Raw genomic sequence first — 16395 nt, 5'->3', positions numbered from 1 at the left:
CGACATAAACCCGTAAGATGATAAATCAAACACAACGAATATATGAAACTCATATATCTGAACTGCGGACAGGCCTGAATTTTTTCAGGTCTGATTTTCACTATTGCTTGAATAGTGCCCTTTACTGCGAGGATCGTGCACAAGTACGTTTCTATAACCGCAGTTCAGATATGTGAATTTCATATATTCGTTGTGTTTAAAGAGAAAATTACTTCAGTCTTGTAACTTCTTTTGTTAAGAGTTTTTTCGTTGAAGTGTTTCCCAGACTTGTCACTTACCCTGTCATATTTCACTTTAGGTGTTAATTCTGAGTCGCATCACCCCGCATCAGTTCAGGAAGCTTCAGTTTCCCAACAAGGTCATTCCACTTCCTGAAGTGAATCCTGATCCACTGACTAGCAATGTTTATAGTGTGGGAGAGCGAATCTTGTTAGCGTGGATCAACCATCATTACAATGTCCAGAGAAACACCAGTTGGCCTGTTGCTATTGGTGGTGAGTCCTGTTCTTAAACGTATTTGTGCACGATCCACGCAGTAAAGAGCACTATTTGAGCAATAGTGAAAATCAGACCTGAAAAAAATTCAAGCCTGTACGGGATTCATATATTCGTTGTGTTTGATTCATCATCTTAAAGGTTTATATCGAATTAATTTGATGACCTGCACCCAGTTGCATTGGCTTGTTAGCTCAATTGGTAGAGCGCTGCACTAGTATCGCAGAGGTCAGTGGTTCGAATCCGTACAGGCCTGAATTTTTTCAGGTTTGATTTTCACTATTGCTTAAATAGTGCTCTTTACTGCGAGGATCGTGCACAAGTACGTTTCTATAGCCGCAGTTCAGATATATGAATTTCTTATATTCGTTGTGTTTGGGTCCTGTTCTGTTAGACATTCACCTGTTCGCCGATATGGTGGCTTTTATCAGTTAGTTTTATCTAAATACCAGAAAACTAAGTCGTGTTGTCTAAACCCTATGTCAAACCCTAAGTCTGTTTCGCTCATCAGTGGGTTCAGTGAGGGTTGAGTATCGTTTTGTAATGATTTTTCAGACCACTTTTGCTGTGAGTATTACTTGTCACATGACGTTAGAATTTCCTCTGCCCTTGTAGGATCCAGTCCTCCGTGCCGGTGGATTGTGAATTTTGATGTCGATTTCATGGATGGACTGGTTTTAGCAGCTCTCGTGAGCGCTCATGTGCCATTTGTGGTAAGACTTTGTTCCTGTATTATGTATTTTAATCTCTACGGGTAATTTTGTTTTATTCTCAACCCTTCACAACATTTTTCGGTTGCGATAACATAACAGCGGCGACGAGCCAGGATCATAGCTGATGTATGTTAGTAAAAAGGAGGGTTCCTCTGTCTCTGAGTTTATGACTCGTGTTTGCAGATTTCAACCCATCTTCATTCCATGTACACCCGGCCCAGCAAGGCGGAACAGTGCCTTCATAATGTGATCAAGGTTGTCGAGGCTCTCAGGCACATTGGTTTGGACTATGATATTCAGGTTAGATATTAATGACTTCACAGGCTATTTTATTTCACATTACAAAACCACCAAACAGAGCGCGGGAGTGATTTTTTTTTAGATTTTATTTTATGTAATTTTCTCGGTCCAAACGAGCTCATTATTGTTAACTGGAAAACACATTTCACGGACATTTTCAGACACTTTTCCGCAAAGCCTCTTTTAAATGGTTTTTATGGGATTTCTTTATGTTTTCAGGTAGTTAACCAACTAACTTTTCATTCACCGCGTGCATTCTTTACCAACGCTATGCATCATATAATAAACATAACCACTGATTTACTTTGGTTGTTTATTTTTGCCGTTATTGCAGCCAACAGATCTAACATACAACAACAAACATATGAAACATATGTGTGAACTGCGGTTATGAGACGTATATGCGAAGGATCGTTCTCATATACGTAGATCTAACATAACCACTGATTTACTTTGGTTGTTTATTTTTGCCGTTATTCCAGCCAACAGATCTAACATAACCACTGATTTACTTTGGTTGTTTATTTTTGCCGTTATTGCAGCCAACAGATCTAACATAACCACTGATTTACTTTGGTTGTTTATTTTTGCCGTTATTGCAGCCAACAGATCTAACGGAGCCGAACCCTGTCGCAGTTGTCCTGTTGTGCATTCATCTATACCAGCGGTTACCTCATTACTTGCCACGCGCCACGGTCACCTTTGAAGGATCTCTGCATGATATAATAACAAAACATGTAAGGCTTTGTTTCCATTAGTTCTAGACATGGATATAAACCTCGCTTTAATTTAAGCTATCAGTTGAGAGGCTCAGCCAACCAGTTATTTCTTACAATAGGTTCGACTTCAAAATCCAAGCACCAAACCCCTCGTGTATCAGGCTCTTTTGGTGGGGAAGGACGCGGCTGACTTTCGGTTACCAATGGGAGACACAATTCAGGTGAGTGATGATAACATTGATTATGTCAGATTATGTTGTACGGTGAGGTAATTTAGAGTGACTGTATTTCCGGCCTTTGCTAGGTTTCACCTAAAGGCCAGCTGCAGATGCCAGTTGAGTTCAAGAGCCGTTTTCTCAGACCGTGTGATGCAACGTTGGTTCTAGTTGGAAAACGGGAGGGAAGTCCATGTGGTAATACATTGGTGTTTACTTTGGAAACCTGTATCAATAACATTGTGCCTGTGGTAAGGACACCTCACATCTGACTGCCTATCGCTGTGTAGTTAATATTGTGACTTTTGTGAAAAAATTTAGTATATGTGTACGGTTAAACTACATTTTGTGTGGTGTAATCGTCCGGGCCGGAGGATAGCCTTGAAATAAACTGTTTTCCAGAACATTATTGGTCCAATTCACACGACTTATACACGACATGAACCGAACAAATGAACCCAACGGAACAACCGTACTTAACTGACGGATTGAAATTGACCAATCACGACCGACTTACGGTATTTTATAATTACAGCTTGCTACTTAACGGCCAAAAACTAATCAATCGGTTTACACGAACCAAACCTACAGGACTCAACGGATAAACACCTCCTCAGTTAACTCTTCAACACAACTAAGAACTCTACTTTTCTGGAACACTCTCACCTGGACGATCATTCCACACCATCAGTTTTTAGCCTTTAGTTCAAACCAATCTCCTTGTTATTATTAATATTATTATTAGTGATTTGTTTGTTTAAACATTTTCGTTGAAGGCAACAATTACAAGCGAGTCACCGTGCTACCAACTTCAGATGGTGAACTTTGACGTCACCAACCCATTTCCGTCATCCGGAGAGTTTCGCATTGTGCTGGTAGAAGCTCGGAATTCGTTCCCAGGGACATCGCCGCCAAAAGTGAAGGCCTCAAAGTCTAGTAAGAAACTGAAGAAGGTTGGGTCAAGGACTGATCATGGGTATGTAGAGGTTTAGACGTTATTTCTTTAACTCGCAGGAATTAAAAACTGTTACGTTCGATTGGGTTGATATACAAAGAAACGGAGAGTATTTTTGTTGTTCATAGGCAAATGATCAAGTCGCCTAGAAGAGAGTTTGCACCCAAAATAGAACAACATAAGATGGAGGCAGTCACAGGTGAGTCTGTCGGCTCCACTCTATCAGCGTAATAGAGATCTCCATGACGGCAGTACCCTGGCTAAGCTGGGTGTCGATCTGTCTTCAACTAGCCGGGATCTTAAATTACATGGCTCGGGATCTTGATCATGAGTCGATGACGGACGTCTCCTAATAGGCCGTTGTCGGATACGAGAAAGGGTTCATAGTGAAAAAACGGATTCCATCATGATCTATGCAAAAAAAAATTAACTCCTTATTTGAATTATATGTAAACTAAATTTTGTTTATACCTGAGTTATCTGGTATCAGTAACACTTACCGTGTGGTTAATATATGATAGCTCTTTCTAAAGCCAGTGGTTGTACGGTGAGGTAATTTAGAGTGACTGTATTTCCGTATTTCTGTACGTATGTATGTAAATCTTTATTTAACACGGAAAATCATCAGTTACATAATAAAAACTAAGATTAATCAACTGCTTTACATGATTGCCGTGTGGGAATCCTATATATCGACTACGTTAAGATTTCGCCTAAAATGGTGAATGGATGAAGCATTTTTTAAGTTTTTGGGCAATTTATTCCATAACATGGCCCCGCTGTAAGAGAAGCTTCGTTTCAAATAATTGGTGTTTGGTTTGGACAAGGCTAGCCTTCCCTCAGAGTTTCTTATGTCGTACACAGAGTGACGCTGAGAGAAAAGACTTTGTAGATATTCGGGAGCAAGGTTGTTTATAATTTTATACATCACTAGGGCTTTTTGTTTCTCTCGTCGAAGAGATAGCCTCTCCCAATCGAGGGTGGAGAGAAGGTGGTTTCAGCTCGTATCAAAGGGTAATTTAGTAATAATTCTGGCTGCTCGATTCTGTAATTTTTGGAGCTTATCGCTTAAGTAGCCACTTAAACAGTCCCAGACGGGGCTGCAGTAATCAAAATGAGGCATAATCAAAGCGTTCTAAATTTGAATTGCAGTTTCTTTGGATATAAAGGGCCGTACACGTTTTAGGGCGCCTATAGCTGAAGAGACTTTCTTGCAAATCTCTTCAACGTGGCTACCCCAAGAGAATCTATAGTAAGACCCAAAGATTTGGTCTTGTCGACTCTCTTGATAATTTAGTCATCAATTCTGATTTCTAAGTCGTTACATTGGGCAGATAGTCTTTTTCTTTATCCAATAATCATTAACTCTGTTTTAGCAACATTTAGACTGAGCTTGTTAGCTTTCAGCCAACGGCTGAGGTTATTCAATTTAGGGGTTAGAGCTAGCTCAAGCTCTGTTAATGTCTTAGCAGATATCGTAAGATTGGTATCATCGGCAAACACTCTTGGTGCGGCGCCCCGCAGGGAGTTGGGAAGATCATTAATGTATATTAAAAATAGCAAAGGACCCAATATGCTACCTTGCGGCACGCCGCAACTGAGGGTACGGGCAGATGATAGTTTGCCACCGACACTACACCTCTGAGTTCGGCCACTCAAGTACGACGAGAACCACTTAATAGCTGCCAGATCGACACCAAAGTATGACATCTTGCGCAAGATTATTTCATGATCAATGGTGTCGAATGCCTTAGTAAGGTCAATAAAGACAACGCCGTTTAAGAGACCATTGTCGATATTTACCGACCAAGAATTTGTTGCCTCAAGCGAAGCCGTAAGCGTACTATGTAGAGAACGGAACCCTGATTGGCAACCCAATAGCAATTTGTTATCATCTAAATAACGAAAAAGTTGATTGTAAACAATTCTTTCAAAAACTTTGGAAATTATAGGGATTGCAGATATTGGTCTATAGTTGTTAGGATCCGGTTTAATACCCTTTTTGAAAAGAGGAGTCACTTTGTCCGTTTTCCAATCATTTGGATATATCCCCGTGAGGATAGACTTAGAGAAGATTGAGGTGAGAGAGGGTGCGATGATATAAGCAGCCATTTTCAATAATTTACTCGGAATTATATCAAGACCAGTGGCTTTCTTTTCGTCAATTTTCGACAAAATGTTAGACACAATATTAACGCTCGGAATTTGTAAAGAAAACGAATGAGTAGAGTGTTCTAAATAAGTCTGGTTTGCTTTTTTATCATTGATCTAACCAGCCATAGTCTACTGTGTTGTTCAGCTGTTTCGTTATCATTCTAACCGTGTTTTGTTGTATTCAACAGCCCCTCCATCTCTTCCTACACTGAGTGCTTTCTGGTCACCCATCAAAAACATTCACCTTGAGGCTAACTGCAGCGCTACAGCAGAAATCCACTTCTTACCTTTTGATGTTGGTTTTAGGCAGTGCTCAATCCTCTTTATCAATGAGAAGATTGGCGAGTTTCTCTACTGCATTGAGGCGATTGCCACTCCTCCGCTGCCCTCCCCCGTGCCAGTGGTCGCTTCCCCACACAGTGTTCGGATCAGCAGCGCTGCGGCAGCCAGGACTGGCAGGGGGGCATTCGGTGGGGACGAGAGGGTGGTGTACTGGAAATGTGATAATGACGAGTCTTTTACAGAGGACTTATACATCCCACTTGTTAATGAGACAAGAGAAAATGCTTTAGGTGAGTTGTCTGGATTTGATCAGGTTAACTGATATTTAGACTTTTTTCTTGTCTTTTGTGAGTTTGTGAAATTTGAGTTTTCGTTTGTTTGGTGAATCTCAGCAATTGCCGCTCAGCAGCGTATGTCAGAACAGGAGTTTCAGCGCCGAATGTTGACAGGCACCTTAACCAGCTGTTCCGTAACAGCAAGTGTGGCCGCGTTAGGCCTGGGAGGCGACAAATTCTTGCATCCTGGGGATTCAAAAATGAAGAAGGCGCTTGAAAGAGAAATCACTGAGTTTCACACAGAGCTGAGCTCCAAGTACTTCCAGGCTCCTTCCAAGGTTATCATACCGGCGAGTATCGACCAAAAGAGTGGTGAGTTATTAAAATGCGTGCCCTGTTATTGGTTTGGCTTCTTTTTAGAGTGAAAGATGAATTTTCTTTTCTTTTTCAATTTTGATTGCTCTGAAATTTTATGGAAAAATCTTGTTGAAACATTTTACCCTTGATATGCTGCTTCTGTCTGGATAGACTATTTTAACGTTACTAGTTGCTTTGAACAAAATTTCCTTTTGGAAATAGAGAGCTTTACAGAACTTTTTTTATTGAGTTTCACGTTTAATCTCATTTCAGCCGAGTTGACGTCTGGCACACTTAAGTCTGGACCCTTGAGGAATACAGTCTCAGTACCAGTGAGTTTTCAACCTAATGGACCTGGGCACTACCCTTGTCGAATTGTTCTTAAATCAGCGCATGATATGAGAGTATATCAACTGGAATGTACAGTGACTCCCGTGGGCTCAGCTCTTGAGCTGGAGTTCACATCACCAACACATCAATCAGTTACTCAGGACATACCTGTGGTAAGTCGTATTGTTAAAACACTGATGTCTGTTAATTGGAAGTAGAGCACTTTCATAAATTGTGGAGAAATACCTGGATTCTGGATCACAAATAGAAATTGGCAGAAATTTTCCATGTGGAACAAAGGAAACAAGAGAGGTTTGTACCCATGAAAATCTCTCTCAGAATAAACTGAAAGTAATTGATGCCGTACTTTTTTGGCTGAAATGGTAATAAAATACAGGATGTTGTGAATTCTTAACATGAATGAAGCACCAGACGAATACTATGATATAGTTTGAAATAAAAAATCTTAATCTTGTGAGACCAAAAGTCGCTGGGTGAACAAATGGTGACACTTACCATAAACTCTCTGAATACTTCACGATAGGTTTACTAGAATTTTTCTTCTCACTGGTTTTCCGGTAAAATCCAAAGTTAATACTAGAGGAGGTTTGATTGAAAGCTTGGAATAATGTTTAATTGATTCGTAAAAGATGATAGTAAGCCTTAATAATTATGGTTCTTTTAACTGCAGCGTCGTCAAGTTAACCTGAATTTGAATTTACAGGTGAACCAAAGTAATCAGGACTGGCAGCTGGCGGCAAGCCTGGAGGGAGAGGGATTCTATGGACCGCCTGTCATGGTAGCAAAATCTCGGCTCACCACCAGCTACCCCTTGATGTTTAAACCCTGTTACGAAGGACATGTTGAGGTAACTGAACAAAAAGTTCGACCAACAGCGCTCAGAACTGTTACGGAAATGTATCTATGATATCTTTAAACACTTGTTGTCTCATAGGGAAAGCTTGTGTTGACGAACACTTTAGACGGCACAGAGCAGGTCTACAGGCTGATGGGAACAGGACAAAAGCCGCATCCGCTGGATCACATCTTGATAGAGTGTCCTGCTAAACAGAGGTCAGTATTCCTTGTCTTCACTTATGTCATTAGCGGCTCAAAAGCTCTCTCTCAAGTTAACCTGCTTAAAAGTTAGCTCAATTGGTAGAGCGCTGCACTAGTATCGCAGAGGTCAGTGGTTCGAATCCCGTACAGGCCTGATTTTTTTCAGGTCTGATTTTCGCTATTGCATAAATGGCGCTCTCTACTGCGAGGATCGTGCATCATACGTATCAAAAGCTTTTTTTATCAATCATTGGAACTGGATTTAAACTAAAACTTTTCAAGCCTATTTGTATTTATTTTTGTGTGCAGTTGTTACTGGCTGTGTGTTTTCCTTGGAATTCAAGTGACTAATTGCTTAATTGTTTGCCTGTAAACATCCTTGCTCTATTTTTTCCTCCCGCTTCTCCCTTGCTCGCCCCATTTCACCATTAATCTGAGCCTCGGAAATCCCTTGATGTTTCCATTTGTCCTTTACTTTAGTGCAACCTATACCTTGCAAGTGCCAAATGTGACGAAAAATAAACTCATATTTCAGGTAAGTATACATATTTAATTCAATTCCATTTTGTAACGAGGTCTCAGCCATCAGATTGAAACTTCATTCATTTCTTGTTGTATTTTCAGGTCAAGACTGATCTCGATATTGTTAGTGGCCCATCAGCAGTCACAGTCCTTCCAGGCAAGACTGCAGAACACGTGATCACGGTCTCACCTTGGAAACGAGGCACATTCAGTGGAATCGTTTCCTTTGTGTCATCTGGAGAGTGTTCTGGAAGCAATGATACCACAAGGTACCAAGACGAGAAAATCAATTCCAAGCCTCGCCTTTATTACGTATGCTTTATTCTAATCACGATGCGACTGCCTAATGTTTTTTTTTTTGCTTCAGAGTGAGAGATGACGAGGAACATGATGGCTTTATGAATTCTAGGGCTCCTAACGATGACGTTGAGGAACTCTTATCTCAGGGGCTTGTGGATGATCCTAAACTACGACCCTACCGCTTGTGGTACACTGTGGAAATTCAAGCCTCGGGACCTCAGCCCGAGAGAACTCTAGAAGTGACATGCGCAGCACATTCAGCAGTTGCAGTTGAAATAGCAGTGACTAATCCCACTCGAGATAGAATTGTTATGGACGTACTCGTTGACGGCGTGGCTTTGTCTGGTGAGCCCACAATTGTCTTGCACCCCCGACAGCAAGTCAAATATCAAGTGACGTTTGCCCCAACTGTGATTGGCGAATATACCGGCAGGTAACGAATGAACTATCTCTCACTATTAGTTTGCTTAACAGGGCGTACTTGTGATACTTATTACATAACATACTTTGTTTTTGCTTCTGTTTTCAGTGTAATCTTCCAACATGAAGCAGTAGGAGAGTTTTGGTACGATCTTATGCTCAAGGCAACCACTCCTCTACCGTTACACCTTCCCTCAATTCATTGCGAGATTGGCAAGTAAGTTACAAACAGTTTAAAAGGAATACGTAACTGGTAGACTGCTCGTCTTGTATTGATGTGATAAACACTGTCAGGGCTACTTTTTCTGGTATAATTATGTCTTCAGGTCATATCACCTCTTGTGAATATATTTTCAGATTGTGCGACACAATTTTGCGCAGCGTTATACTCACTAGAGATTTTTTGTAACAATTGTCATCAAAAACCTGATCGCCATCTGCCAATGTTATAAAGTAGCGCCTACTCGAATATGTGACCCTCAGTGAATTGCTCCATAATTAATTTATTTCAGGTCCACTTATCAGATGATTCGCCTCCAGAATCCAACAGACGAATCTCTAGTCCTCACACCTTACAGCTCAAACGCAGCTAACTTCAGTCTGGATATGGATGACACAAAACAGATATTGTTGGGTGCAAGTGGCTTGCTTGAAATACCGCTTAAATTTACTCCATCGGCTATCGGACAACTACACTCTGCGGAGATTTCCTTCCATTGCTCTCAGGTAGTTTATTTCCTTGAATACATTTTAGCGATTTGTGGTATCTCAAGCTTTGGGAAAGGATAATCATTTCAAAGATGATGATAATAATAATAATAATAATATTAATAATAGTAATAATAATGGTTTATTAAAATACACATGGTAGCATAAAAACTATGAATTACAATGTGCTCACATAAGTTACAACAAGAAATAAAATTACATTTGTTTCAAAGGGACTGGGATTACAGGGTATTTATAGATTATTTACAATTCAGATTTAGATAAAGTGCTGTAAAAAAGATAACCAAACTCATGAGACTAGTTGATTTTCGCCATTGCTGGGAAAAAACTAGAACCAAAGCGTTTTGTTCTATACTGAAAACGGCTTGAACTGCTACTGTTTCTAAGATAGTAAGAGTGGTACTCGGATCGCACGGGAAGGAGGAGACGGTGCAGCTAGCAGGCCGGATTATTTTTGATATTGTGCCACAATTTGAGACACAGGTGGGCGCGTCTATCCTCTAAGCTGGTAAAATGTTAGCTTGCACAAGAGCCTGCTGATAGTATAGGTCAGGATATACGATTCGCAGAGCCCTCCTCTGGATAGCTTCTAGTTGGTCAATGAGGAAGCGAGGAAGGCTGGTAGCCCAGACAACAAAACAGCATTCTAGAAAAGAGCGAACCAGAGCGCAATAGATGGTGACAAAATCCACTGGAGGGACCCCAGCGCGCTTCAAGACCCTGAGAATGTGCAATCGCTTGGACGCCTTGGAAACGATGACGTTGGTGTTGTCATTCCACTTCAGGGTATCACTCAGGGTCAGGCCGAGTACTTTGTAGGATGAAACAGCCTCTAGATGTAAATTATTGATGGAGAGCATTGGAGGCCCAGGCTTAGTTTTGAGTGGACAAATGGTTGTGATCTTGTATTTTTTAGGGTTAAGATTCATGTTGTTCTGCTGGGCCCATTGCGAAATGCAGTCGATCTCGTTCTGTAGAGATGACGCCTCCCCCAAACTGGTAACCTCGGATATTGTAACATCATCGATGTACTTCCAGTGGCTCGAGCGGAGGGGGAAGTGAGTAGCCAGGTCATTAATCATCATCAGAAAAAGGATTGGACCCAATTTGGTGCCCTGGGGGACACCGGCATGTACGGGCATCCACTCTGAGATGAAGTCGAAGAGCTTAACGGCCTGACGGCGGCCACTGAGGAAGCTGCAAATCCAACTGACAGTGCTTTCAATAAGACCCGGCACCCGCCGGAGCTCCGGCGGGTATTCTGTTGTGAATCGCCCGGTATATTTCACCGCGCTCAAGTCACAGTCACCACGCTAAGTCTCAATCAAGTCTCTTTCCGGCGGGTGTTGTACCGAGGTAGCCACCTATTTCAAATCTTATTGAAAGCATTGAACTGATCAACCATCCTCTAACACCTAGATGGATTAGCTTGGTCACCAAGATGGTTTGGTCAATATGATCAAATGCTTTGCTAAAGTCTAAAAAGCACACACGGAGGAACTTGCCAGGGCAGTCAAGGGACGACAGCCAGCTGTGCAGCATGTCCAATAGGCAGTAGGTTGTGGAAGTACCTTTAAGGCTGCCGAACTGTTAGGGATCAATATGATGTTTAACGTCGTCTATCAGCCACTCCACAAAGAAATCCTCAAGCACCTTACAAAGCACTGGAGTCAAGGCGATAGGTCTCAAGTCTCCGTCACCTGTGACTGGTTTGACCTTTGGGACGGGTGTTAGATGAGAGTCCTTCCACCGTTCTGGAAACACGTCAGATGACACTGAGCAATTGATGATCGTAGTTACTGGTTCAGCAAGCTCGGGTGCGAATTCTTTGAAGAGGCGCGCAGGAATGCCATCTGGCCCTGAGGCTTTGCAGGTACTTAGACTAAGTAGCTTACGGCATACAGCTGAAGTGGTAATAGTTGGTGGTTGGTCCAGCGATGTAAGAAGACAGGAAGGGCGGCGGTATCGAGTGGTTGGATGTCAGATGTAACAGATATGAAATAACTATTCAGACGAGTGGCAAGGGTTTTACCCGAGATAATGTTGCCATGTTCGTCAGGATAGTTTAACTCAGAATCGGTAGAAGATTTGCCAGCAAGCTTGCTCATCAGGCTCCACCAGCTACCAGGGTCTGAGGTTTTGAGACTCATTACCTTACGGGCGAAGAATTCCCTCTTGCGCTTACAGATTGCCATGCGCACCTTATTCCTGAGGAGTCGCCATCTATCTTTAGACCTAGAATGATATGCACACTGTCGCTCCAGGATTAATGATTTGATTTCGGCAGACATCCAGGGTTTGTCAGTCAGATGTATTTTGACACTCTTGGCCGGGAAGTAGATGTTGATTGCGTTACAGAGGACATCAGAAAACGACGATGTCAGACTATCCACCGGTAAGGAGTCAACTGCGCGCGCGTGTGCAAACCAACTATGTGCGCTAACCCATCTCCCAAAGGCGTTGAGTCCCGCCTCTGGAAAGCGACGCATTTTAATTACTTTTTTCTTAGCCATCAGTTTGCTAGAGCCGTAGTTGGAATTGGGTACCCAGTATGATACAGTACAGTACTGCAGTAGTACAGTATAGTAGTACAGTATAGTAGTACAGTACAGTAGTACAGTACATTAGGACAGTACAGTATATTAGTACAGTACAGTAGTACAGTACAGTAGTATACAGTATACATTTTAATGGTGGAATTACTTTCTTTTTTTTTTTTAAGCTTGGCAGATGGGTTTTTCTGGCCTCTGGTACTGGAATGATGCCAGGACCTGTGGATCCAATCAACATCTACTCACAACTTGGAGGCAACTCGTCTGTTATTATTCCGTTTAAAAACCCCACGGAACGTCAAGTCATCGTGGACGTCATAATGAAGGAGCGGCTGCTGTCACGGAGTGGTAGGTTTAGTCTGTAAACAACATGTGTATCTGGTTCTGGTTATTAAGAGAAGCAAGTCATATTGGGAACCCTCGTCATAATTGGACTTGAAATTGAGCCCTCCCTGATTCTAAATTACAGTTTTGAACGGATTATTTCATTTTAACAACCATTATCACCATTATCACAGTCGAACCTGTATTTAGCGGCACCGGTGGGTTGTCAAAGTCGGCGAATTTGTTTTCCTTAATCACTGTAATTTTCACCTCTTTTAAGCGGTCGTGGTCGCTTTTTGCGACGAAGAGCTAACGCTCGAAACGTCAGCTTTTGTAATCGTTACGGTGGCCAATTTACCATTTCAACTTTGTTGATATATCCAAATTATTTCGTTACTCCCACCGACGCAGCCCCAAACAGTTTCTTTCGAAACTATCAGCCTTTATTCAAAAGTCCTAATGGCCTGTTTGTGTTGTTTTCCATCTGTATTGAATGGTCATTTAAAACAAATACAACTAAGAAAATCTTTCAAGTAGCTTTTAATTTATGTTCTTCTCCCAAAACCAACGTTAGTTGTATTTTAAAGCGAGTTTTTGTATATTGAGGGATCAAATATGGCATTAAGTGGCGTCTCTTATCGTTTTTGATAAAATCCCTATTCTGTGGAACCTGTATTAAGCGGTCAACACGTATTAAGTGGTCACCTCGCCATTCCCTTTGGATGACCGCTTAATACAGGTTTTATTGTATATTATGACTATTATTTATCGTTATTATTTATTAATATACAGCCGGCAGCGCGCGTTGGCAATTTGAAACGAATCCAAGCGGGCTAGATGGGCCAATCTTGTCCACTCGGGATCCCCCGCCTTGATCCCGCGCAAGGAAAAAATTACATAAGGCGGACTAACAAAGTTTTAATTTTTCGACAATGGGTTTATTGGGCTACAAACAGTGTTCGATTTCTTTTCCGGCTCTCATAATGAACAAGTCATTTTAGATTCCTATTGTATCCAAAACTTATTGGCTATATATTAAATCCTTTATTGATCAAACTTGTTCGTTGAAGATAGCTGGGTATTAACCTCGTTCTTTTTTCGTGTTTCTGTGGACCTCAACTTTGTCTCGGACCATAAAAACGTATAAAAAAAAAAAAAAAAACTCGGCCAATATCCAGCCATCGTGCCCCACGCTTAGTCAATAACCCATATTATTATAGTACATGATAGGTTGCACGCTATTACAGATATGAATTTTTCAGTACCTACCCTTTCCTTAATCCCAACCCGATTTCTCGTGTTTAGGCTCGTTGTTTACAAGCCTGCGTATTGACACTCAACCCAAAGACTCAGTGTTCTGTCTTCTGCTTAAACGAGCTAAAGGGATAATCTTAGAGCCAGGAGCTATCCTGGATATCCCAATATCCTTTGCGCCGGACACCATGCAGCTATACGAGGCTACAGTAACTGTGACCATACACAGAGATACTGAAGACAATTGGAATGGGAACTATCCAAGCTTGATGAGCACGCGTATGGTGAATGATCTTCACTGGATATTTCCTGTCCGGGGTATCCCTGAGTCATGTCCAATCAAAGAGTCCCAAGCCCCGTGTATCGAGTGTAAGGCTCGGAGCCGAGTGGAAGAGAGACTTGAAGTAATGCTTACCGGAGTGGCCCCTAATAATGCCAGTTCGGGCTTTGGGCGTTACCCTAGCATCACTCCCATCAATTTACTAGGGCGCCACCTGCCCGGAGAAATGGAATATGGAGTGGACTACTTGAATGTGCCAGAGGAATTCAGGTAATTATAATTATTCACAGAAGTGGAGGTGAATAGTGTTCGATAAATATTCAGCACTTTCACCTACACCGAGGCTAATAATTTTTGTGGTCTATACCACACAGATACAAAAAATATATTTTTTTTTTCTTTCAATATACTGAAAAATTGGCGGAAATTAAACTCTTAACGCGCTATTCCGTCTTTTCGGCTGCTCGGAAATGAATAGTACTTCCTGATCATTTCCGATCTAGCCAATCAGCGCGCGCGGAAAGCACTATTCATGTATGGGGTATATACTACTAATAATTATGGCCAGTCTTGTCTTCGTCTGGGGAATTTTGTGGTTTTAGAAAAACCTGAGCGAACTGTCAAAATGTATCATTCAAACTGATGGTCCCATAGGTGCCTTTTTTCCTCAAGACATAATGACCTTGAAAAGAAACGGCAATGAAAAGTTGTTTTTTCTTGTAAGAGTATAGGACACACCTTGTGGTTTTTAGCCATGATTAGCTCTGAGTGAAACTTATGATCAGATTCTCATAAAGAAGACCACTCAAATAATTTTTTCGCGATTCCTAACTAGCTTTGCTACCCTCTCCCTTTTCAGTCCTTTTCAGAAAGTTGTTGGTTCTTTTTATAGAAACGCCAGCCGACTGGCAATATCTCTTTCCTATTGTTTTACTGAAGCCATTCGCCATAACGGCTCATTCGTTGGTTTGACGTTTAGTTCTCGCGTACATTTTGCACTTTGCAAAATAATTATGCGAGTTCCGTCGGGGTAGGGAAAAAACTAGCAATGAATCAAAAGAGACTCCGGCCTGGAAGGCCAATGTAGGTGAAATAAAATAGCTCTAGTATGACGTGGTGAAGTTTTACGTTTAATTGCTTAAAGAAATCATCGTAAAATCCCGGTAGGTATGAACTAATTTATGAAGATGCAGAATGTCAGACGTGTCTTGAAAGATCGCTGGGCGTGAGTCTAATAAGAAAAATCAAGAATCAAGTGTCAGGAGTGGTCATTCTTGTGTTCAACTTTGTATTCTCACCATTCAAGCCATTTAGGTAAGTTGGCGATGAATGTAACCAGAATCAGTAAATCAAATGCACGTTGCCATGGAGTAGCGACCTGATCACACACGAACGCTACACCGTTTTGGGATTGTGTTGGCTTTGCCCCCTACTAGTTTCCACTAACCACTCCAAAAAGATATTCTGATTTTTTTTATTTTTTTTTTACTGAAATATTCAGATATTCGTTTTACCAAGCCTGTTTTTTAAGGAGGTGTTAGAACTTCTGCCTCTACCTTAAATTACTGTTTTTTTTTTTGTTTTTTGTTTTTTTTTTTAATGTAAGACACGGTCGCTATGACCGTGACTGTGATGTAGAGTAACTAAGATCGCTTGCTATTATGTTGTTGCTGTTTTTGTCTTCAGCCACAAAACGCAGTTAATGATATCAGCAGCTTCCGGTGGGGTTTGGAGATTTCCACTGAGAGTGCTTGCCACTGAAGCAGAAGTAGACGATACGATTACTATCGACTCTGTTGGACTGAACATGGAGTCAGTTGTGGGTTTTAGAATGACGAGTCAAATGAGGTAAGTGGAGCGAGTAGCGAGAGATTTCATTTATTAAATTGCATCAGAAGAGAAATATAGTCAAGTTTGAACAAATCAGTTAGAAGTTCAATAAAACAAGATACGGACAATTTTGGAAGCATACACTTAGTGTTCTGCTTTTCCTTTACACTCATTCGAGGCAAAGGTGTAAACAAATATTAAATTCGTTCATCTTTGACTTTATATTCGTTCTCTCTTTTAGACACGCTCTTCCGTTTGAAGCGTTTTTTGCTCCTAATTCTGACCTGGAGTTCACAGTAACCCCAACATCCGGTGAGCTAACTCCTGCAG

General features: G+C 41.3%; 1 protein-coding gene across 1 annotated transcript in view; it reads left to right on the top strand.

Annotated features, from left to right (window-relative positions):
- The window catches only part of LOC111322730 (cilia- and flagella-associated protein 47), a 43005-nt gene that overhangs the window by 16686 nt on the left and 9924 nt on the right, over nt 1–16395 (top strand). Inside the window, exons 31-53 of the mRNA XM_088730971.1 lie at nt 299–494; nt 1111–1208; nt 1392–1508; nt 2111–2245; nt 2347–2448; nt 2532–2693; nt 3219–3418; nt 3526–3596; nt 5740–6123; nt 6226–6480; nt 6739–6968; nt 7520–7663; nt 7751–7869; nt 8335–8389; nt 8479–8645; nt 8744–9109; nt 9206–9313; nt 9609–9822; nt 12548–12725; nt 14007–14505; nt 15403–15549; nt 15922–16083; nt 16307–16395. The exon at nt 16307–16395 is cut by the window's right edge and continues 80 nt beyond it. Of these exons, the coding sequence (XP_088587097.1) occupies nt 299–494; nt 1111–1208; nt 1392–1508; nt 2111–2245; nt 2347–2448; nt 2532–2693; nt 3219–3418; nt 3526–3596; nt 5740–6123; nt 6226–6480; nt 6739–6968; nt 7520–7663; nt 7751–7869; nt 8335–8389; nt 8479–8645; nt 8744–9109; nt 9206–9313; nt 9609–9822; nt 12548–12725; nt 14007–14505; nt 15403–15549; nt 15922–16083; nt 16307–16395 (4198 nt within the window). The remainder of the gene's footprint in view (nt 1–298; nt 495–1110; nt 1209–1391; nt 1509–2110; nt 2246–2346; nt 2449–2531; nt 2694–3218; nt 3419–3525; nt 3597–5739; nt 6124–6225; nt 6481–6738; nt 6969–7519; nt 7664–7750; nt 7870–8334; nt 8390–8478; nt 8646–8743; nt 9110–9205; nt 9314–9608; nt 9823–12547; nt 12726–14006; nt 14506–15402; nt 15550–15921; nt 16084–16306) is intronic.

The sequence above is a fragment of the Stylophora pistillata genome, chromosome 8, assembly GCF_964205215.1.
Source record: "Stylophora pistillata chromosome 8, jaStyPist1.2, whole genome shotgun sequence".
NCBI lineage: Eukaryota > Metazoa > Cnidaria > Anthozoa > Scleractinia > Pocilloporidae > Stylophora > Stylophora pistillata.
Note: the sequence above shows the minus strand (reverse complement) of the source record. Positions and strands in the feature narration are given on the sequence as shown.